General features: G+C 32.9%; 1 protein-coding gene and 1 long non-coding RNA gene across 2 annotated transcripts; one reads left to right on the top strand and one right to left on the bottom strand.

The window, feature by feature from the left end:
* Positions 1-2,525: 2,525 nt before the first annotated feature.
* Positions 2,526-4,299, bottom strand: LOC129890654 (uncharacterized). Its single transcript, XR_008767031.1, has 2 exons — positions 3,793-4,299; positions 2,526-2,798 (listed from the first exon to the last, which is right to left on the bottom strand). It is a non-coding gene; the product is annotated as an uncharacterized LOC129890654 (long non-coding RNA).
* Positions 4,300-6,962: 2,663 nt separating this feature from the next.
* Positions 6,963-9,630, top strand: LOC129889054 (phenylacetaldehyde synthase-like). The gene is made up of 3 exons (XM_055964167.1): positions 6,963-7,746; positions 7,974-8,421; positions 8,793-9,630. Exons 1-3 carry the CDS (start codon positions 7,242-7,244, stop codon positions 9,373-9,375), a joined length of 1,536 nt encoding a protein of 511 aa, XP_055820142.1. The 5' UTR covers positions 6,963-7,241; the 3' UTR covers positions 9,376-9,630.
* The last annotated feature ends 16,842 nt before the right edge of the window (positions 9,631-26,472 follow it).

Below are 26,472 nucleotides of genomic sequence, written 5' to 3'. Positions count from 1 at the left end.
TTCAATTGATGATAGCCTGATATAAGGTCTATCTTAGAGAAACAAGTGGCATCCTGAAGTTGGTCGAATAGGATGTTGATTCTTGGAAGAGGGTATTTGTTCTTTATAGTAACCTTGTTCAACTGGCGGTAATCAATGCACATTCTCAAAGAACCATCTTTCTTTCGCTAATTGGACAAGAGAACTCCAAGGTGAGATATTCGACCTAATGAACCCCTTCTCAAGAAGGTCTTTCAATTGCTTCTTCAACTTCTTTAACTCTGTGAGAGAAAGTCTATATGGCATAATAGAGATGGGTTGATTATCGAAAAGAACATTTATTCTGAAGTTTATCTCCCTGTCAGGAGGGACTCTAGGAAAACCCTCAAGAAAGACTTTGAGAAACTCATTTACTATAAGAAATGACTAAAGAGATGGTGTCTCTACACTGTCATCTCTAACTAAGACAATATGGTAGATACACCCCTTAGAAACTAACTTTATGGCCTTAGGGTATGAAATGAATCAACCCTTAGGCAAGGTTGGACTACCCTTCTTCTCAATAACTAGCTCATTCGAAAATTGAAACTTGACCACTTGGGTTCTACAATCAACTGAGGTATAACTAGTATAAAGTCAGTCCATGCTAAGTATAATATCAAAGTCAACCATATCTAACTCAACTAAGACTGCAGAAGTGTCTTTATGATAGACGAAGACTATACAATCACGATAGACTCTCTTAGATAGAATAGATCACCAATATGAGTAGAAATACTAAAGGGTTCTAAAAGTCATTTAGAAAGAATTCCAAACTTCATGGCTACATAAGGAGTCACAATAGACAAAGTAGAACCTGAATTGAGGTAAAGCATAAACATTATGAGAAAAGACTCAAAATATACGAGTGACAACATCTGGCGATTTTTCTTGGTCATGCCGATTAGCCATAGCATACAGATGGTTTATACCTACGTATGTCCCATATTTAGCCCCTCTCTGATTACCTTTGTTGGGCTATGTTGTCGAAGAAGATTGGGCTATATTGCCCCCACTACCTTGTTTCCCCATCGAACATTCTGTATGAAAGTGGCCCGTCTACCCATACTTGTAACAACCATCAGTGCCCACTCGATACTCTTCCGAGTGGGGCTTACCACACTTACCATAGAACGGTGCCCGCATAGGACCTTGGGCCACACTCCCTTGGGACTGAGAACCCTGTGCTTTGAAATTTTATGATCTCTGATCATTCCTTTTGTTGGACACAGGTACACTTGCTACAGATAGTGCATAACCAAAAGACCTCTTTTGAAAGAAAGAATAGTTACCATTTCCACCCTTCTGTTGGTTTGACTTATGGTCTGCAAATTTGGCCTTCTTACTTTGATTCTTTTCTCTATCCTTCTTATCGTTGTCCTCAACCAATTGGGAATACACCATAAGTCTTGAGGTGTCCATATTTGATATCAATAAGGTTGTCTGACACTCATTCTTAACATGTCTGCCTAATCCTGACACAAACTTCCTCATCTTGGCTCTCACATGGGAACCATTTCGGGAGCATACCTGGACAGATGATTGAACTTGAGGCTATAATATTTGACAACCATGCCCTCCTACTTAAAATTTACAAACTCTTTTACCTTTATCTCCCTCAACTCTCGTGAAAAGAAGTGGTCTAGGAATGCACTCTCAAACTCATCCCAGACTATGGGCTCAACATCCACACCTCTACTTTCCTCCCACTAATTGTACCAGACATTGTTAATATTTTTCATCTCGTAGGAGACAAGTTCAACTCCATCTATTTATGTGGCATGCATAGCTTTCAAAATCTTCCACATGTCATCAATAAAATTTTGAGGATCTTCCTCAACTCTGGACCTAATGAAGACTAATAGGTTAATCCTCAGAAAATCATAAATTCTATTAGCGATAAACAATTCTTGAGAACTGAAGCTCGAGATTGGGGTATTCTGACGACCCGTCTATGCATTCATTAACTGGGTGAGCATAGAGATATCTCCTCTAAATTTAGCCTCAATAGTCATTGCAGGCTGAGTAGTCTGTGGAACTTTATGAGTCCCATCCTCCTCCTCATTCTCAGCTGCTCAGGCTCAGTTTTAGGTATTTATTCTAGGTGGTTGCAGAATCTCATTCTCAGCAACGTTCCTCTGACTCAAGGTTTAATTGGAAGGCATGATTTGAAAATCATGAAACACAATTTGAAGAACATTTCATAGAGTTAAACTATATAGCACAAACTGAAGTAAGAAAGAAGTAAAACAATTTCTAATGCCATGTAGCCTCCCTATTATAGATATTGCACGCTTCACACTGATAAGGAGGACTCTATTCGACTCGACTTCATAGAAACCCTAGGTCTCTTGAACTCTATGCTCTGATACCAAGTTTGTCATGCCCCAAGCCTACACCTTGGACGTAGCCGACACTCGAAAATTATTGCTAGTCCCAAGCAAATCACTTGGGGGCATTTTAAAATAGTCTCATCATTCTTTAAATAATAACTTAAAGTACTCATATCGAAATATAAGTCAATATCATAATTCAATAATGAAAGTCGTATTTTTAAAACATACTCTAAAAGATAAAGGACTCCACTCTACTTAGTCTATGAAGCCTCTACTAACTACTAATATGGTATCGAGATAAGCCCACGGCAACCTCTCAAGACTAGCATAATAAAAGAAAAACTAAAAGTGAAGGAGCTCCTCTTAATGCAAAGAGGTATCACCAAAGGTTATGGAAGATAAATCCTCAATGATGCGTCTGTTGATGATCTCTAACACATGTGTCTGCATTATAAAATGATGCAGGTTGAATGATGTCAGTACATGGAATATATAAGTATGTAAAATGGAAAAAGAAAACTTTCATTAGGATACTCAACTCAATAACTCAACTCAGTAAAGTAAGAAATAAAATAAGACAGTGCTTTAAAATATTATGCAATAATAAATACAACTCAATCTATTAGAATATAATACTTTACTTCTTAGAGAGTTTATCTAACAGACAACCATCACTTATAGTGACGATACAATGAAGCGTTGTCATTTCCACAGCCATCCAATACCTTGCCAAGGTAATGGACGTCACAGCATATTTGGATCCATATAAAAGTCCTCTTTTGGGACTATGAGGAGTCACCCGACTGAATGGTACAGTCCTATCATATGCTGGCTATGTAGTTTATGGGGATTGAATTATTTAAGCTCTTGTCCAAGTCGGTGCTCAATACTACTCCCAGAACATTATTATGCTCATAAAGATCAAGTGAGCGAAACAGTCAAAATATATCTCATCTAGTCTCATTTGACTTTTACATCAGTTTACATCATCTTCTCTTATTATCATCTCTTCTCTTAAATATAGGTAACATCTCATCTCAATCATTCATTTGAAACATACATAAACTTCTCAAAATATGACATTCAAATGTATTAAAACTCATGCTTGAAAATAGATATCAAAAGTCTCCTTCAACTCATCATTCATTTAATATGGAAAATCATCACTCTTTTAACATCAATAATGCATTAAATACATTGATGCAAAACTCAACTAGGGTTCATGTGAATGCAAACATGAACAAACATCTCAAGGATTCGACTCATGAAAATCATCAACGTTTATTTATACATACACAATAATTCGATAGAATTCCTATAGATAATTCAAGAATTCATTTTAATGAGACTCGAAACTCGAACTCATAACTCAATTTAACTTTATGAACGGTAGGGCACGAGGATGAAATTAGTCCAACATTTTGATAGCCTTACATACCTAGAACGATGGTTATCTGAGCAAAACTTGAAGACTTGGCTTGAAAACCTTGAACCCTATCTTCTCCTTCTCTTCGATCCTTGCTCTCAAAAGTTCTAAGTGTTAATGAGAGAAAAAAAAACCTATTGGGTACTGATAAAGGGCTGATTGTGGTCCCAAAATATATAGGGTTAAATTTGAAGAAGGTGGAAAAAGACCTAAAAACCCCTCATTAAATCTGGAAAAAGTCGACTACGGGTGCCTTTCCACGAACTATACAATGCTTCACAGATCGTGAAAGTGTCTATGGAAAGTGCTACTGCTAGGATCCTTGGGGTTTGGGACTACGTATGGATATCAAAACATAGAGGAGCCTTGATGTTTGGGTATTAACCACTAATTTCACGATATTCTTGGTTCTGTTTTCGTCGGCAGAGGAGGCAAATAGGCAGACAGCCAGCCTTTCAATTCCAACAGTTCTATTTCTTGCCACATAATTTGGGACCCATATATCTTTCACACACCAATTTTCATATGATTCTTTGTCTCCCACTTTGTCTTTCCCATGATCTTTGTGATATATTATTTCATCCGATATTTGTTATCTTTAGATATAAATGTATTGTCATTTAATAATGATGTTAATTTTTGTGAAATTCATCAAAATTTGTTTTTTCGATAATATTTTTAATAATTTTTTTGTGAAAAAATTAATAATTTTTTTTAATTTTGAGAAATGATGTTGGGTGAGTAAAATCATTTTTTTTGCCCCAAACAATGATATGAAATGTAATGAAAAAATCACCTAGCATATACGTATAATAAATGGTGAATTTGCCAACATAAATGAATTGTGGATTCGATGGCAAGAAAGGCGATTGCCAGAACCCAGAATATATTCTCGTAGCAATTTACACGAACAGGAGTAAAGTGTGTTTTATTCGCCTTTAAGAAACTTTGAGTCTTGAGTTATTTATTTATTTTATACATGGCCAAGTGACACAAGATATTAAGTGGAGTAACGTAAAAAAATCACACTAATTTAGCAGTTAATTACTTAGATACACGCCAATTTATAATATTATAAAGTTTATCAGATTTCAGACTTTGAATACATATATATATATATCTAGCATGTCCAGTCCCAGATACATGTTTCTCAGATACATAGGGTCAAATTTAGGTATAATTTACTAGATACACTGCATACAAGTGGATTCACATGTATCTGAGATACATAGACAAATCTCGCCAGCCACTCTCCTATATGGCTCGCCTATCCTAAATACATTTATCTAGTGTCAGATACATAGATCTAGTGTGATTTGCGTGTATCTAGGATACATATACAAGTCTCACTTGCCTCCCTCTTGTTCTCACTCGCCTCTCTCCCTATTTCAATGTATCCGATAGCAAAAAAACATATATCTAGGTGTATCTGATTTGAAATATGATATGAAATTATTTAATTAATGAGCCAATATGTAATTATTTCAAACTATAGGGAGAATTAGTAAATATGGCAGGAATGTTTGTGTAATTACGTAGTTTTTTCTTAAATAAAACTGTATTTCGCCCATTAACCACCAATTAAATAACCGTAGTTAAATGAATAGTTCAAAATTCAGTTTTTTAATTAATGGGAAGAGTCTTTTAAGAAATAAGGAATTCTAATGTTCAAAACGACCTAATGTTTGTAGTCGCTCATTTATAGAAGTGGGGCTCTCACAACATCCATAAATAAAATTCTACTAACACGACTTCATAGAGGCTCTACTTAAAAACTTGACTCTAATACCAAGTTTTTCATGATTCGAGTCTACACCCTAGACGAAATCGACACTCAAAATTATTTTTTGTTCGAGTAAACCTTTGATCTGGCATGCTATAAGATTGAACACTGCTTAATGCGGAAGCTATTTATATACGAACATGCAATATCTTAAAAAACGAACTCAATCACTTTATAGCTAAACATATGAAATCCGTATAGTATATATAAGTTTGCCAAAGAAATACTGAAAGCTATAACTTAACTAATTCATTTACGAAGCTTCTAATGTACTAAAGATAGATTATCAGGTCAAGACCCTCAAATTATCTGGCTATTTTACTAACAATAACTAATAACTATTAATACTCTACATAAACTGAAGCCGGCCTCCAAAAACAAGAAGGTCTCTCTTCTCTTGTCTCTCTACATTTCTTGTCTATTTCTCGCTTATATTGTTACTCTTTTAAGTTGAATTTTATAACAAATAGAAGCTTTTAAGTCACAACCAAATGAAAATTGTGAATTAAATTTACTTATTTTAATTATTTTTAAGTAGGACCTACATTAAAAGACAATCTCCGACAATATTTGGTTGTACCCAGCTATAATTCACTACTAGAACATCCCTGGCCTCAGATGGAGTCCAAAGAATTTAAACCATCCAAGAATGACACTTCACTCTTTAATTATGCGTGTCATTATTGAAAAGAAAAGTCAAAAAAGTTCGCCTAAAAGAGAAATCTTAAAAAATAAAAATAAAAAAAACGTGTAAGTGCTGCCTTTGAAAAGAGAAAACGTGTAGGAAAAATTTATTGACAACACATCAATTTTTTACGCGTTTTCTTCTTTTATAAATAGAAGGTCTCTTGCTCTTATTTAAATTATCCCAGAAAAAAAGAGTAAAAATATAAAAAGAGTTATACACCAAGATAAATATTGTAGTCTTGAGTGTCCTCTTTAGTAGTTGTTCCTTTTAAAAAAGAGAAGTGTTAAGAGCCCGTTTGGATCAAAACCAACTTAAAGCTCCTTTTTAGCTTTTGGACGTGTTTGCCTAATGCTGACTTTAAGCCATAAAGTTCTTAAAATCAGTCAAAAATGAAAAGTTAGGATTCCTAACTTTTTTTTCCCAAAGTGCTTAAAGTCATTTTCTTTGACCATGGAAATTACTTTTATATCACTTATATTTTAACTAAATTCCTAAACTACCTTTTTTTATTCTTTTAACCCTAAAATTCACATTATAAGCACTTTTATCCAAACACTCAACTGTTTATTTATAAAAATAACTTTCAGCACTTCAAAGTTCTAAAAGCACTTCATACATAAAAATTACTTTTTTAAGCCAATCTAAACAGACTCTAATTATTGTTTTCTCATTATATTTGAGAGTTATGTACTCCATATCAAAATAGTGAGATCCTTCTACCCGATGGTTTTTCCCCTCTATCAGTTAAAAGGATTTTTACGTAACATTCTCGTGTTCAATTAATTTTCATATCAAACTTTAGTCCTCCCTCAACAATTATTGCACAGAGCACTGATTAGACTCTTTTTGTCGTTTGACACTGATTAGTACACAAATACATATCTATTTATGCTCTCCAATTCAAGTTCCACATCCATAACTCACATCAAAGATTTAATTTTCTTGTTTTTTTTCTTCCTTGTAAATTCTAATTAAAACAATATTACATTCATGGGTACAGTCAAAACCAACCCAGAACATGAATTTGATGGTCAATTGTCCATCAACACAAGTGGTAGTACACTTCTAGACCCTGAGGAGTTTAGAAGGCAAGGTCATATGATGGTTGATTTCCTAGCTGACTACTTTCAAAATATCGAAAAGTATCCTGTTCGTAGTCAAGTTGAACCTGGTTATCTTAAAAAAATATTACCAGATTCCGCACCAAATCAACCTGAATCAATAGAAAAAATACTTGAAGATGTCGAAAGGGATATTTTTCCAGGGTTGACACATTGGCAAAGTCCAAATTTCTTTGCTTACTTCCCTTGTATTTCAAGTACTGCTGGGATTCTAGGTGAAATGTTAAGTGCTGGTTTAAATGTAGTTGGCTTTAGTTGGATAGCATCACCAGCTGCTACTGAGCTAGAGAGCATTGTGATGGATTGGCTTGGGAAATTAATATGTCTTCCCAAGACATACCTTTTTTCTGGTGGTGGAGGAGGTGTTATACAAAGTAATGTTTCCAATTTAAATTAGGCTTTGCTACCAACTTTTTTTTTTTTAAAAGAAATTATATGATGCATGTTATTTTTAATACACCAAATCAAATAATGCATAAGAAATAATGTCAGCATAACTAATACCAACATTACTATATAACGACCCTTAAGTACATTAATAATTTTAGAAAAACTATATATAATCATATTTTCAACATGCAAAGTTTACTATTTCCTACAGGTACAACTTGTGAAGTTATGTTGTGCACTATTGTTGCTGCAAGAGATCAAATGTTGGATAAGGTTGGAAGAGAGAATATTGACAAGCTAGTAGTGTATGCATCTGATCAAACCCATTTTTCTTTTCAAAAAAGTGTTAAGATTTCTGGGATTAGACTTGAAAATTTTAGAGTTATTCCAACAACAAAGGCTACTGAGTATGCTTTATGTCCAGAATTACTAAGCGCAACAATTCAACAAGATATAAAAGTTGGATTATTACCCTTATTTTTGTGTGCAACTGTTGGAACTACTTCAACAACTGCTGTTGATCCATTGAAGCCACTTTGTGAAATTGCTAAAGAATATGGAATTTGGGTACATATCGATGCAGCCTACGCAGGAAGTGCATGCATTTGCCCAGAATTTCAACATTTTCTGGATGGTGTTGAAATTGCAAACTCATTTAGGTATTTTGGTATATTTATCTTTCAGATAATCTCATTTTATATTATCTATATATAAAAATTAAATGTATAATATATAAATATGCACTTAATTAGCTTCAATCGATATTTATGCTCTTCAATTTTGGTTGTGCATAAGTAGGCACTTAAATTTGTATAAAATTGAACAAGCAGACACACGCGTCCTACGTGGCGTGATACACTTCGGATGCCACGTGTAAGACACCTGGTAGGACTAGTGTGTCTACTCGTTCAACTCTAAATAAGTTTAAGTGCCTATTTGTGCACACTCAAAGTTGTAGGGCATATGCCAAAATTAAACTTTGTCAATATATATCTTCTTGATGGTGTTGAAAACTTAAGTACTTTTTCAGCCTCAATGCACACAAATGGTTGTTCTCCACCTTGGATTCTTGTTGCCTTTGGGTGAAAGATCGAAATTCACTTACAAAAGCTTTGTCAACAACTCCTGAATGCTTGAGAAACGAAGCCACCGACTCCAAAGAAGTGATTGATTACAAAGATTGGCAAATTTCTCTAAGTCGAAGGTTCAGAGCATTGAAGTTATGGCTTGTATTACGAAGTTATGGTGTAGTCAATCTCAGAAATTTCATAAGAAGCCATGTCAAAATGGCTAAGCATTTTGAAGAACTTGTAGCTATGGATGAAAGGTTTGAAATTGTGGCTCCTAGAAATTTCTCTATGGTGTGTTTTAGGGTTTCACCATTGGCATTGCAAAAAAATCTTAAATTTGTTGATGAAGACCAAGTGAACAAGTTTAATGCTCACCTTCTAGAGTCTATTAATTCATGTGGTAAAATACACATGACTCATGCAGTGGTTGGAGGAGTTTATATGATACGTATCGCCATTGGTGCACCTCTCACAGACTATTTCCATATCAATATGGCTTGGGATGTGATTCGAAACCATGCAAATGTCATGTTAAAAGTTTAAGTTATGTTACATCGATAGAGTAAAAAGAATTTTTATACTATCAATTGATAGTGTGAAAATTTGTTTACACTATTAATATAATTTAATTTTTTTTATTGAGTGCTGTTATTTTCATCAGGTGTTCTTGTTGATGAAATGATTTTGTTTTCATGTAATAGCTTTATCACATTTGTTATTAGAGTACTAATTTGTACTATGTCGGTATTGCTTTGTAAGCTTAATAAGACAACTTTAACGTTTGATTTTTATATTTAATTTTGACCCTCGACAAAGTTCCCATGGAATTTGGAGCAAGAAGCAAAGGGAAATTCGGTCCTTATGAATCCTATATAAAGAACCTCATTGACGCTATTGAGCTTACGCTATTTTCACATAGATTAAGCATTATTTTGGGCAAATAATAGTCATTGTGAGAGAGTACTTTGTGAGATTCAACTGATCAACGAAAGAACATGTTCCAGAGGAAGCTGATGTATTAGTTCTTGAGTTGATTTAAGGTTGTTAAGTGGGTCGGGTCGGTCAGATCGAATCCTTAACGGGCCGGGTTGGGTCGGTCTCAATAGTGAAAAAATTATTAAAAACCCTATCCATGACCCATTAAGGGTATAGGGTCCGGGCTTAATGGGTCGAGCTGGTTGGGCCCGTTGGACTTGAATTTTTTTGCGGCGTTTATGTATTCAAAAATTTGAGTCAATCATCAATATAGTGTATCATTATCTAGTTAATTTAGAAGTAATTATAATAATTTATATACTCATAATATACTATCTATTATAGTGATATACTTAATTATATATTATATATATATATATATACTTACAATATATATCTAATATACTAACATTATACTATATATTATAGTAATATAATTAATTATATATTATATATATACTTACAAAGTATACCAAATATACTCACAATATACTATCTATTAGTATGTATATACTTATATTATAATATATATACTTACAATGTATATCTAATATAATCACAATATACTATATATTATAATAATATAATTATGTTATATATTATATATTCTTATGTTATATATTATATATACTTACAGTGTATATCTAATATACTCACACTATACTATCTATTATAATAATAAACTCACTATATACTCACAATATACTATCTATTCGTATGTATATACTTACATTATACTATATATACTTACTATGTATATCAAGTATACTAACACTATACTATCTATTATAGTGATATACTTACATTATATATACTTACAATGTATATCTAATATAATCACAATATACTATCTATTATAATAATAAACTCACTATATACTCACAATATAGTATCTATTAGTATGTATATACTTACATTATACTATATATACTTACTATGCATATCAATTATACTATCTATTATAGTGATATACTTACATTATATATACTTACAATGTATATCTAATATAATCACAATATACTATCTATTATAATAATATACTCACTATATACTCAGAATATACTATCTATTATTATGTATATACTTACATTATACTATATATACGTACTATGTATATCAATTATACTATCTATTATAGTGATATACTTACATTATATATACTTACAATGTATATCTAATATAATCACAATATACTATCTATTATAATAACATACTTATGTTATATATTATATATAATTATAATGTATATCTAATATACTCATAATATACTATCTATTATAATAATATAATCACTATATACTCACAATATACTACCTATTAGTATTTATATGCTTACATTATACTATATATACGTACTATGTATATCAAGTATACTAGCATTATACAATCTATTATAGCAATATACTTACATTATATATTATATATACTTACAATGTATATCTAATATACTCACAATATACTATCTATTATAATAATATACTCAGTATATACTCACAATATACTATCTATTAGTATGTATATACTTATATTATAATTATATACTTACATATATATCTAATATGCTCTCAATATACTATCTATTATAGTGATATAGTTACATTATATATACTTACAATATATATCTAATATAATCACAATATACTATCTATTATAATAATATACTTATGCTATATATTATATATACTCACAATGTATATCTAATCTGGTCACAATATATTATCTATTATAACAATAAACTCACTATATAGTCACAATATACTATCTATTAGTATATATGTACTTACATCATACTATATATTTGTACTATGTATATTAAGTATACTAAAATTATACTATATATTATAGTGATATACGTACATTATATACTGTATATATTTACAATGTATATCTAATATACTCATAATATACTATCCTTTAGTATGTATATACTTACATTATACTATATATACGTACCATGTATATCAAGTATACTAACATTATATTATCTATTATAGTGATATACTTACATTATATATATATATATATATATATATATCCCTTTCCAAAAATTCATTCTGATTGGTTTTTGCCATGAACTCTCTTGGCAAAGTCAGGATCATCTTGCAATCCACCTTATCCGGTAAGTTACCTAACAGAACTTGAAACTTAGGCTCATTTTCTTTATTCTTTAACCTGGGTCTGACTGCTTGACTCACCAACCTTCAAGTCTTCCTCCATCAGGTCATCTTCCAGAACTAAGCCTTCTGAAAGAACGCTCATCAGAAAAATAAATAAATATATATATATATATATATTTACAATGTATATCTAATATAATCATAATATACTATCTATTATAATAATATACTCGCTATATACTCACAATAGACTATCTATTATAATAATATACTAACTATATACTCATAATCTACTATCTATTAGAATTAGATTATACTATATATATGTACTATGTATATCAAGTATACTAGTATTATGCTATCTATTATAGTGATATACTTACATTATATATACTTACAATGTATATCTAATATACTCACAATATACTATCTATTAGTATATATATACTTATATTATAATATATATACCTACAATGTATATCTAATATACTCACAATGTATAATCTATTACTTACATTATATATTATATATATACTTACAAAGTATACCAAATATACTCACAATATACTATAAGAAATTTGTAAGGAAAAAAATTAAGAAATGAAAAAATTCAATAAGTCTTTGACTTTATTAATATATTGATAAAATTCAAAACATACAAGTTACAAACTTACAATTAGTTGTGTATAATAAATTGTAACTTCTACATATTTCGAATCATTTTCTCCAATTCATCTGTATTAACATTAAAAGGAATTGACTCATAATTTTCAAAATCAACAATTCTGTAATTTGGACTAGCTTGTGCAAAAGAATTTCCAATTGAAGTTATTTTTTCAAGTTCTTCGTCTTCTTCCGTATCTTCTGCTCTTTCTTTATTCCTACGCTCCGATCTAATCCAATCTCTGAGGCAAACTAAACACATTCATGACATTACTCCCCAAAGAGTGTAAATTATCTACGATATGAGCCTTCCTCGACTAAATACACTCTCCAATGCAACAATTGACATTAGAACTTTTAGCACATCCTTAGCCATGGTTGATAATACTGTATATTATTTTTTATTGTTCTTCCACCATTTCAGTGTAGTGACACTATTTTCATCAAAGGTCTTTGGAGCCTGACTCAAATAATAATTAAGCTCATCCCAATTTATACTTCGTTAGGCTGTATTCTATTCCAAGTAGATAAATTAGAAAAATTATGGACAGACATACCACGTGCCTGCCTTTTAGAAGATGATGACTCATCGAAAGGACGAGATAGAGGAACAATATGACTAGGGTAACATTATCAAGTAAATCGATATAATGATTATATAATGTTTGAATATCATCATTCGTATCACTCATCGCCTTAAACATACTAGGATCTTCATCTTTTTCAATTTTTATAGAAGTATATATAGGGTGAATACATTCAGACATAGTAATAAATTTCATATATGGATTTAACATAACACTAATTAAATAAATAGGAGGAATAGAAAAACATATTTTTAAAAATTTTCTATCATTTCAGCAACAACATTTTTGTAATCAACTTTCTTTCTATATTTCATAAGCAATAAAGAAATTTCGGCTAAATAAGCTAAAACATTAGAAACAGTAGGATAATACGCACCGAAAAATTCAAGAATAGCCAAATAAAATATTTTTAAAAACACAACAACATCATTAATTTTAGTCCAATCAAATTCTTCCAACATGACTTCGGAAAATTTATATGCATATTTATTAAAAGTTGTAGTTATAGGGGTTTTATAAAGATTACAAGTCCTTAAAAAATCATAAGTCGAATTCCACCTATTCTCAATTTCTTCGAGCATTAATCTAGGTCTAAGATTATTTTTCTCGCATTTTCTTTTAAATTCTTTAAGTCTAGCTTTTCTATTATTTTCTTGAATAAAACCAACTACATGCCTAAAATTTTCAATTGTTGGCTCAAAAAAATAAAGTTCATCTTTTACAATTAAATTATATATATGACAATCACATCTAATATGAAAAATATTATTTAAAGATGTGGGGGGGGGGGGGGAGAGCTCAGTTTTTAAAGAATTAATAGCAGCGGTGTTGTTAGATGCATTATCAACAAAAATATATAAAACTTTGTGTTCAAGACCATAATATTTTGCAACCATTGATATAGAATCAGAAATAAATTATGCATTATGCCTTCGGTCTTCATCATATTGAAATGCTAAAATACGTTTTTGCATAATAAAATTATTATCTATCTAATAACAAGTAACAGTTAAATAATCATTTTTATTTATAGCACGACCAAGATCAGAAGTAAGTGAAACTCTACATGGAAGATTTGTTAATAACCAACGTAAATAATATGCATATTGTCCATGAAGTCTAAAAATATTTGATCTACAAATACTTCTAGTAATACCGTTAAACATGAGATTATAAATTGATTGTATATAATGAATAAAAGCATTAGAAGAAGCAAATAAAAAAGGTAGACAACCCACATCTATCATTTTTTCTATCTCTTCATAGTCCCTCATTTTATTATACGTCCTCGTTAATTTTTTGGTCTGTCGGTTTATTCTATCTTGCACTGGCCCAGTAGCACCCCCTATTCATTCTTTCCAACCAGGATGTTCATTGTCTAGATGTCTAGTCAATTGACCCGTTCCACCTCTATTACCCCCGGTCTTATGCTCGAATTGTTTTTGATATTCTTTACATTGAACTTTAATTATTTCGGCTATGCATTCAAAATAATGTCATACTAAATTAATTTTTTTTCTTTTTTTTACAGGTCGTGGAGGAAGATTAACTGTTCGAGATTGAACATTACCTAAATCTATATTAGGACTAGCTGGTGTAACATGCACATCATCATTATTATCTTGTTCTATTCCTACTTCAAATTCATTTGGTTCTTCTATACTGTAAGTTTCTTGATATTTATTTTCATTCATATCATGTGTACCTACACCTATTTCTTCAAATTCACTAGGTGGTGCTTCAGACATACGAGAATAATTTCTACTTGTACTACCTTTACCGGAAGCACTTTTTTTCTTACTATCACTACCTCTACCGAGACACAAATTTTTAACACTTTTACCTATATTTTTTAATCTATTCATTATTCAAATTAAACTAATAAAAATTATAAACACAAAAATTAAATATTTAAATATACTAGAATTAATTTACTAAATAAAAGCAAGAAAAGGAACGATTATACCAAATTGCCGAAATCAAATAAAAAATTGTAAAATTGATGAAATGTTGAACACTTGAAAGTTGAAAACTTCCATTTGATGTTGTAAATTGCAAAAAATAATAAAAAAGATTGATATCACTTTAAGAGAGAATTGAGAAATTGAGAGAGAATTGAGAGAATTAGATGATTGTTGGTGGAAAAAAATGATTAAATGTTGTAGGTATTTATAGAAAAAAATTTGATTAATTATTTTTTTTTAAAAAAAATAGGCATATTTTCAGATTTGGCCGTTGGGCCAACGGTTATATAGTCGTTGGGCCCAACATCTCTTTTTGAAAATTTGGCCAAAAAATATTTCCAAAAAAAAAATGCGTTACCGGGCCGGTGGACCGGTGGGCCAGTATCGGACCCTTACCGGGCCAATCTTACTGGTCCAGGCCAAAAATAGACTAGACCGGCCTAATTTTTTTTTGTGTTGGACCGGTACCAAGTTCGGTCTCCCCCGTGCGGGCCCTTAATGAGCCGGTCTTAGGGGGCCAGTTAGGGGGGCCCTAACCGGCCCATTTGTCATGCTTAAGTTGATTAGGTTTGAGGTTTTTATTTGTGAGTAATAACCTATTTACTTTCATAGAAGTATTGTAATAGGTGATTGAGTATTGAAGCATTTTCCTTCTACTTTCTAGATGAGGAGTGTAGTCCTGAAATGGGTTGTTACAATAGTGTCACGACTCAACCAGGCTGTGCGTGTATCTATTCTAACACCTAGATAGAAGAATCCTTTTATCCATTTTTAAAATAGGTCATGTGGAATAAATAAAAACACCATGATTCTCTTTTCTTAAAATAAAAAAAGTTTTCAAAATTAGCTTTACAGTATAAAATCCTTTTAAAAAGTCCCAATACATCCCTCCCAAGAAACTAGTCTAAACAGGTACAAGAGCTATTAAGAGTATGACATAAATTATGAATGGAACAGACACAACTTCCACCATAGGTAGAGAGAAGTAAAAGCTGTTAGAAATCATCGCCGTCTTCACCTAAGAAACATCACAAATCCTGCAACCAGATGTACTATACCAATTGGTATAGCAAGAGTAGTAGTACAATTAATACATACTGGAGGCATCATAATCAACCCGAATCTACTCCATAATATCATGCAAACAACCAAAAGAAACATGCAACTTGAAATTATAACCTTGGTCCTCAAATCATCACCCTTGTCACTAACCACCTCTCGTTCTCTCATGAACCAAGCTACACCCTAGATGTGAAAAGACGAATAGAATCAAGAAAGACCCTAAACAAGTCTCTTAACACTAAAAAAATCAAGAAAGTCAACTGAATCCATAAATGGAGAATAAGTCTCAACATAGTCTGATATAAAATAAAAGAAGAAAAAGTATATACAACTCAACATATGTGGAATCATCTAATGTCCGAAAGTCTCTACCATAGAAGTGATGCTAGAACATGTCTTTAACTATCTCAAATATAAGGAAAACTGAAATAAAGTTTAAACAATTCTAATATGAACGTCATCGGAACATGAGGACTCACCATAAAGGCGAGAGGAGTCTGTACTAACCACTGGTCTAATGAGTAGCATCGTGACCTATATTATAAAATAATATAGGCGAAAGAAGTATGCGGTCAGTACTATGGAATATACTGAGTAAGGAGAATGTGCAATACATGACATAAAACATGATAATGCAATGACCAAGCTAAGACATGACATAATCCTTTAAAACATCGTTAAAAAGATAAAACATGATCAATGCAATATTCGTAAGAAAATTATAAGCTTAACATAACATAAGTGAGAGATACCGTAACCGACATAAACCATGTGAGCTATAACATGGAGTCCGGTGTCATCCCTCTCACACCGAAAAGAGATTGTCCTACTTGCTAAGGTAAGGACCATTAACATGAACTATTTTTGGATCCACTAGTCAGGGCCAATTAAGGCAAACCTTACAGAGGCACATAATTTAGGAACCTGTGTAATCTCCACTAGCCCAACTTGATGCTAGGTGATACTCTCAACAAGAATAGTCATAACCATAGCATAATCTTTGAAAATGGTAATAAACTTGTAAGACCAAATTCATCATACATACTTGAAAATCATAAAAATAGCTCATTTAACAAATCATGATTTCATAATATATTCATAAAGACACTTACCTAAGCATCTAAATCATGACAGGCTTGTTCATAGAAAATCATGGAAATCCTTCGTGATAAGAATACTTCACCTTTTGAAACAATCTTGTTTTCATAAAAACATTATCCCTTTTTTTGAGTTTCATACCTAAATTATTGGAAGTATGATTTTCATACCTAAACTATCACTTATTAGTTTGAGAAACACACCTTAGTGGTGTGTGTAATACACTCTCTATTTTTTGCAAAACCTTATCACATGACATTCCACATGGATAAAATACTCTACCTTAACCAAAAAAAATTATTAATATTAATTAAAAGTCAAAGACTAAAGTATTTATGTTCCAAAAAAAATTATTTTTTTTAAGAAAAAGAAATTATTTTTTCAAAAAGTAAAATTCAAAATATTTGTCTCACCCACTTCACCACCTCCCCCCCCCCCTCGTACTTTTATTTTTTAAAATTTCTTATATAAACTATCTTTTAAAAAATTCATATTTCACCCTCTTCCCCACCAATGTTTTTATTTTTATATTTTTTAAAAAATAAAATTATACCCACCCCATCTAACCCTCCGCTCTTAATTTATTTTTATTATTTTTACATTTTTCTCATTTTGAGTTAGATATGTGCATATATTTTTAGGAAAATATTTTTTCTATTTGCGTACCAAAGATAACAGAAATAAAAATTGTATTTTAAGTAAATTCTTACGATAAGTAAAAAATACTTTCCTAAAATCATATGTATATATTTAACACAAAATGAAAAAAAAATTGGATGTGGAGGGTTTGGTGGAGCGGTTGCTTTTAAAAAAATTAAAATAATATCTAAATTATTATTTGAAGAGGGGAGGGATGAAGTAGGATTTTTTTTAAAAAACAATTATAAAAGAAATTTAAAATTTAAAAATAAAACTAAAACATTAGGTGGGGGGGAGGGGGTATGGTGAGAGAAAGTGGTGGAGTGGGATAAAAAAAATATTTATATTTTATTTTATAATTAATTGTTTTGTAGGTGGAGGGGATAGTAATACTTTAATCTTTAATTTTAACTTCTAATAATTTATTTATTTGTTGTCAACGTGGAATGTTTTATGCATGTGGGGTGTGATGCGTAAAGAGAGAGTGTAGTACACACACCATGATGAAAGTGAAATAAAAGAGTACAGTGTGTTTCTCAAATTAATAAGTAATAGTTTAGGTATGAAACTCACACTCCCAATAGTTTAGGTATGAAACTCAAAAAAGGGGAATAGTCTTGGTGTATTTTAACATTTATCTCTAAAAACATCATTAATATTTTATCTAAAAGCATCCTTAAAATCATAGTTCTTCAATTCATGATGCATGCATAATTCCCAAACATAGTTCATAATCACAAAATAGGCATAATGCATGTGTTTAGGAGAAATTCATCAAAAACATCTAATTAAGATCAAATCATGCATAATAAGATCATTGAGAATGAATAAAAGCATAATTGAAATTCCTACATACCTCAATGAAATTCCTAGCTTGAATTGAAAAATGAAACTTGAATCCTAAAACCCTAATTTTATTGGAGAAGATGACCTTGAGAGAGAATTTTCTTGAAAACTTTTGGGGTTTTGAGTGAATGAGAGGGAATAGTTAGATTTTAAAGGGTTTAGGTAGTTACAGGTCTTAGGATAGGTCCAAAATGACATAACTTAGGTATTAAAGAATCGAAAATGACTAAAACTGTCTGAGGTGACCTACGGACCCTACCTACAAGTCGTAGGTCCCCTTACGAACTGCCTTATTAGTCCGTAGGTCAAGGTTCTGAGACCCCATCTTTTTGATCACTTTCCATGAACACCCTATGGTCTGTAGACCTTTCTACGGGCCGTAGGTCCTAACTATAGACCCTTGTCCTCATAATATTTCACCAAGTCTGAAGCCCTACCTAGGAACCATTTCCTACGTGTTGTAGGTCCCCTAGCCCAGCCTACCTGAACGCCAAGCAACTGCTGCATAATTTGGGTTTCGCGAGTTGTTAGCTCCATGGAGGCTAATCTTGACAGACATAGACTGAAAATCCTTGTGTTTTATCCCTCGTTACTCTAAAATCCCTTCCTTCCATGGTTTCCAAGCTTAGGATGGCTTAGGAGAATTTTTGGAGTAACCTTTGTCTGTTTTTTAAATAAAAAAATAGGAGAACAACTAAAAGATATCACATTATTTAGAGTTTGATTCCGTTAGTCATGCTATAGCGGCTATTCAGACGCTATAGAGGCCATGCAGGAGCTATAGTGGCCCTGTAGGCGTTATAGCGAAGTGATGTAGGTGCTATAGTGAGCTGATATTAGCCCGGACTAAGTAAAAATATTTAATTTTTTGTCGCACACTCAAATTTTTAAATTGGTAATGTATTTCAAGGATTTTCAGAATCTTGCATGAGGTGTTTTTATAAGTAGCAATGGATCGTCTTGTTACAATGGATACTAATTTACCTCTCGTTTATTTCCAAACGATTATCAAGGTGGAAATAAGATGAGCAGGTCACAGGAGTTTGCCGCCCATTTTATAATGCCAAGGAGAAACTTGACTCCATAAAGATCACATCATATTACCATGTTTCCACTTCCCCCCCCCCCCATAATTTCGAGAGAGGAAATTTGACTAACGAAGTCATAACCAGAAAAAAAATTCCTGACTATCGAACTGTATAGACACGTAATTTTTGACCGAACCTGAAGGTTTACACCATTATTAGTACTTAAATATTTTCTTTTTAGATCAAAATTAAATATTTTAATTTTTATCTTATTTTATTAGGTTTATTTTAAAATATTTGAAAACTACAAAAATAGAGTCGCGTTTTAGGCTAAGTTTTAGTTTTATTTTCAATTTCTTCAAAAGAAAAGAAAATTTATAAAAAATATATATTTTCTTTTAATTTAAAGTTTTATAAATAAGCTAGTGTTTCTTCAGTATATTTTTATTAGTTCAAGATAGTTTCCTAATATTTTCATCATTATATTTTATTTTTTATTTCAAAAATAAAAAATATAAATAAAAAAATAATAATCTAAAACTCCCTCACGTTTCCCACTTCCCCATCCTAACCCAAAGTCCCACTATCCTAAGCTCCCTCCTAATCTGCACTTCCAATTCCTCTATTATCCCCCTCACTTTCACACAACCCACAATAGACAACACCCATCCACATGCTTATATACATACACAACACAAACACACACACAAAATACTTAGGAGAGAAAAAGGAAAGGCAACACACACGCACAAACCAATCAGAAAAGAAATGAAGATTAGAAAGAAAAGGAAGAAAGGGGATAAAAAAAAAGTTAGTTCATCACATAGTTCGAGTTCTTATTCTTTGGCTCCGATTTGAATCTGGTAGAAAAGTTTAACATTTGCTAACTCTTGGAAATTAGTAGATTGTAGCTGCTTTTGTTGTGAATTAATCTTCGTCAAAAGGTAATATTTTAGGCGTGTTTAACTTTGACTTTATAATATTGAAATGTATTTGAACCTTTTATATCATCAAAACTAATGTAAAATTGATATAACATGTGATTATTTCTCGCATGCTTAAAGGCCCAATTTTTAACTTGTTCTTGATTAAAACACAAAAATTGATGTTCTATATTATGTAATTAATTGATATTGGATGATATTAAATTTTAATGAATTAAGTTACTTTCCACTTTATATGCTTAATAATATTATTATTTTTGAGAAGATAAAATAAAGTGTACATTTCTTTGCATTTTTAAGTGATGAATCTATTCAGAGTATTAAATAAATAAGTTTATGTCAATCTATATAATTAACTTTGATTGTTGAATTTTATTGTAGTAAGTTGCATCGATTAACTTTTAACAATTTTTTTTTATTATCGATTAACTTTTAACAAAAAAAAAATTATAACCTTTTGATTTCAAATGACTTTGATAATTAAATTTATTTTAATTGGATGTTAGGAGCATGATAGGCCAATAACAAGAGTAGGAAAATATTACAACGTTAAATAAATTTTAGGCTTGACATATAAATAAATAAATAATTAGTGGCAAGACTGGAAAGCGATGCTGCCAATATACCACACACTAATAATATAAGACAGTTTCAAAACAAATTTAAAATAAATCAAGGAAGGTGAGACATAAGCAATTTCTAGACTCATTAGCATAATATATTCAAACACTAATTCAATCCAGATATGTCAATCAAGTGAATGTGCTAGAACCACAAAACTCGAGAGGTACCTAATACCTTCCCCTCAATCAGTAGAATTCCTTACTTGAATTTCTAGTTCGCAGACCATAAAATAAAGAGTCAACTTCCTTTTGATTAGAAATTTAATCATGGTGACTTGGAACACCATAACTCAATTTTAAGTAGTGACTCTGAATAATAAATAATCCCTTTTCAAAATAGTCACTTTAATTGGAAAGACTCCTTGTGGGATTCCACAGGATTGTTGTTGTTGTTGTTGTTGTTGTTGTTGTTGTTGTAATTGGAAAGACTCCTTTTTCAAAACTTTATTATTCTTTTAAGAGCAGAGTGGTGAAAAATAAGAGTGTGAATAACTGGACATCTCTATAGCAGTCTGCTGCAACTATAGCAGCTGGTCGAGTATTAGAAATGAGACTAACAGGGAGATGAACAGTTTCTACTCCCATTTCTTTCTTTCACTCACTTGAACTCACCATTTCCTCTCTCGATCTCTCCATTTCAAACATCAAAACTAAGGTAATAATCGCGTTCCTTACTCTTATTACTTTATTATGAACTTAACGGTTATTACATGCTAGAAATTGATAGAGTAGTAGGGAGTTTTGGGTTGATATTTTGAATATTGAATCTTGCACTTGATAGGGGAAATTGTTGAAATATGGGGCTTTCCCTTATGTTTACAACTCTACTATCATGTTCTAGGCGTAAGGATTATGGGAAATAGGACCATGAATGGTCCCGAAATGGTGGGGAAAGTTGAAGGGTTGTTCTTGGGAAGAAACATAGACCTAGGCATTCTTTAGGAGTTGAAATGCCCAAATTGTTTGCATATTTGGATCATAGGAACTTTAGGAACACTGATCTGTAAAAATATGAGGAAAGCGGGATCTTTGGGACAAGGGGTGCAATTGATGTACACCTTGGAGGTTTGGAATGATGAAGGCCGCCATAGCTACATCTCACTATAGCGGGGTGCCACTATGGCAGGCAGGTTGCCACTCTGGCACCCCCTACTATAGCACCTGCATACACCGCTATATTGTCCCTATCCCGCTATAGAGAATGCACGATCGCTATAGTGGGAGGTCGAAATCTGCAGTCTCTCATTTTTGGCGAAGGGTTGAGATTTTTCCAAACACACTCCTTAAGAAGTTTTTTTGATCTCTAACCGATGTTTCTAAAGTTGTTGTTTATCAAATAACTATAATAGAGGGACCAAACTACCACTATGAGAGATTCTTGATGATGCTAGCAAGGAATGATTCTAGGAACTCCGATGGATGAGTTTTTGTCTGGAGTAGGACTTTAAGATAAGGAGAACGACGGAACATGCTAATGCTTTCTATAATTGGATCTAGGGTTTGGTTGTGGCATGTTGGTGGAGGCTCCTCCCTTTTCACAAACAGGTAAGGTGAGTGAGTTCTACGCCATCCTCCCTAATGTTATGTGGTATTCTCCCAATCCCATCATCCGCATTAGGAGAGTGGATGTTTCTGTAGATGCTCAGACTGTGAATGACATGTTGGGGGTGCCAGAGGTCCCACTTATGGCGTGTGCGGCCAAGATAAGGGAGATGGACGTGACCTGGATATGGAACACACTATGAAGGAGAAGTACTAGGAGGAGGTCTATTGGCCTACTACAGAGGGCCTTTCCAACCACTACTATTCGCCCAATGCCCGGAGATGGCTAGCACTGGTAGGCTAGAGGATCCGTCTATCGAACAACCTTAATGATGTGACCTATCTTTGGGCACTGGTGGTGGATCGTGCTATATAGGGGATTCTGATAAATGTGGGGGAGATGATAGTGTCCGAGTTGAAGGACTTCTACAGAGGTAGCAAGAAGTCCCTTCCTTCCTTCCTTGGTGTCTTTGCTCTGCAGATAAGCAAGGGTATCAGTGGATGAAATAGAATATGAGGTGGACAACGGCAACCCATTCGACCCTTTTTGGTCAAACAAAGCCCACCAGAGTGTAGAAGAAGAGTAAGGTAGGTGGAGCAAGTAGTAGTCGGGTAATCCTGTCCCTTCTACCCAGCCCCAACACTAGTATCCAACAGCCACTTGGATGGAGATTTGGCTTCAATCAGGAGGTTCATGGAGGCCACTCCTGCAGGGACTTCATCCCTACCTACTTCTGCCTAAGACATAGTCGTGCTCCGTAGGGAGCTTGATGCTAGAGGAGGAGAGGGCGCTCCCGGGACCATTTTCTTGCACACATGTAGAAGACCCTATTAAAGGTCATGTTCAGCTACGTCGCCCCAGAGAAGGAGCTTCTCGAGTTGGATTCATAGTACTTACAAGAGTTCCCCTTCATGCACGTGATCGAGGGCCCCACTACCTGATGATGGCTAGAGTGCAGCTAGGATTTTCTCCTTCCCCCTTTGGATATATTTTATCATTGCTATGGTATTTTTCCCATTTGGATAGAGTTCAGTCTCTGATTCTCCCCGTTACAGCGCCTGCACTGGTTATCGCAATTGCCGCTATAGTGCCCGATGCATCTGTATCGCGGGAGCGCTATTGCAACCCAGTTTTGCTATAGCGATCCTGATGAGTTTAGCCCAGAATTTTTGAATATCAACGATATTTTCCTATTTCCAACACCATACCAACCCTCAAAACACATACCCATTAATATTATCATCCCAAATTGATCCCAAACATAGGTATTACAGGTATTTGCACCACCAATTCAACACACACCATAGGATCATATCCAGCAACACACACTTAAGCACTTAACATCAGACTCCCACAAGACTAGTTATGAAAAACACCAAAAAGAAGTTCAGTTATTCACATGACAAGTTATTACTAGACCATTATACCTAATCAAGTTGTGGATTTTCTCTGTCTACAGTCTCACATAAATTCGGGAAATTACATCTCACATAACTCCAGTCATCTAGGCAATACTATGCACATAATCACAATTGCAAGTTACATCACATGAGCAAGTAAACTTTAATTAATTAATTCCTCTCATAGGTGACCATTAACCGGTCATCCATGTATATACATAACCTCTAAGGCTATATACCAATTGAAACCTTTACAATTTCAATTTTTCTTGCTTGCGTCCCTTCAACTGCCACTACAATATTTGATTTACTTCATTGAGATACCAATTGAAATTTAGAGATACCAATTGGACTCAATCCATACCATAAGTGATAGAAAACACAAAAGGAGTAAAAGAAGTGGAACGACTTCCTATAATGATTCATATCCCCTAAAGATTAAATGTGGACGTCAAAACACCAATTCTCATGAGTCTATTTGATATTTGCTCTTATATTAGGAGATCGGTAACGTGGGATCTGATATCAAATTAGCACGATCCAACCTATCGGACCATACAGACACCTATTCTAACACCTAGATAGGAGAATCCTTTCGTCCATTTTTAACATAGGTCATGCAGAATAAATAAAAACACCATGCTTCTCTTTTATAATAATAAGAAAAGTTTTCAAAATTAGCCATTCAGTATAAAGCTTGCAAAATACAACAAAATCCTTTTAAAAAGTACCAATATATCCCTCCCAAGAAACTACTCTAAACAGGTATAAGAGCTACTAAGAGTATGATATAAATAATGAATGGAACATATACTACTTCCACCATAGGCAGAGAGAAGAAATATCTGTTGGAGATCATCATCGTCTTCACATAAGAAAATCGCTGACCCTGCAACCAGACTATACCAATTGGTATAACAAGAGTAATATCAATACAAATAACATATACTGGTAGGGACCATCAACAAACCGAATCCAACCCATAATATCATGCAAACAACCAAAAAAAACATGCAACTTGAAATTATAACCTTGGTCCTCAAACCATCACCTTTTTCACTACCCACCCGCATTCACTCATCTATTCTTTCCTCAATATCACCACACACTCTTCTGCTGTCAACTCTATCACTAACAGATAGCCTACCATTAATAAGTGATCATAACCTGGACCTTTAACACACTTAAATCCCTCCCAGGCCTATCCTTCATACTACATCAAGGCTTTCTAAGCCTAATCAATTATACACACTAAGACTTTCCATGCCTAACCATTTATACACATTAAGACTTTCCATGCCTAACCCATCACACAACCCATGACTTTTCGTGACTGCATTTATCAGATTAATTCCATACCTCTTAAATGAACATACACAGCCTAAGTAACCAACCAATGATAAGAAAACCCGACCATCAACGTGGACTAACCACCACATCCATAAGAACAGGTCAATACACCTCCTCTACCTGAGTCCCACTCAACCTTCAACTAGCCTGGACATCTCAACACCCTTAAGATATAACCTAAAGTATTTAACATGTCACTCTCGGTCTCCACAAGAATCATCCCATCATATCACACAACAACCCGATCACTTTTGGGCCAATATACCACAAGAACAACCCAATTCACCCAAGGAACCAACAAACCATACATAATTATAACATGTACCAGGCATAGTATTTGAGATAATTATTGATATTTTGTATAAGGTGAGGTATCCGAATCAATTAGTAATATATACTAGGCATGGTATTTGAGTCAACTAAAGTATATCACGTACCAGGCGTGATACCTTTTCAAACCAAGGTTATCTTGTAGCAGGCGTGGTACCCCTGTCAACCATGCAATTACAAAACAACACACACATATATACACACCTATGTATCAATAGCCCAATATAGGATCCCCTTATTAGTACACATTTGTTTCCAAAAATAATCTTCCTAATTCTATTAACTAAATACTTTTCCAATTCATTTTATTCCCCTTGATTACCACAAGTCCTAGAAATGGCTATAACCCGGCAATTTCTTAACACTTAAGCCTTACAATAACTACCAAACCACCTCAACAAGAAAACTCAAGGTTAACAATCATGAACTAGAGAACCACCCCTAGTCATAAGTTAATCATTACATAAACAG

This window comes from Solanum dulcamara, chromosome 5 (genome assembly GCF_947179165.1).
Source record: "Solanum dulcamara chromosome 5, daSolDulc1.2, whole genome shotgun sequence".
Classification (NCBI taxonomy): Eukaryota; Viridiplantae; Streptophyta; class Magnoliopsida; order Solanales; family Solanaceae; genus Solanum; species Solanum dulcamara.
The sequence above is the reverse complement of the archived record's forward strand: the minus strand, read 5'-3'. Positions and strand labels throughout refer to the sequence as shown.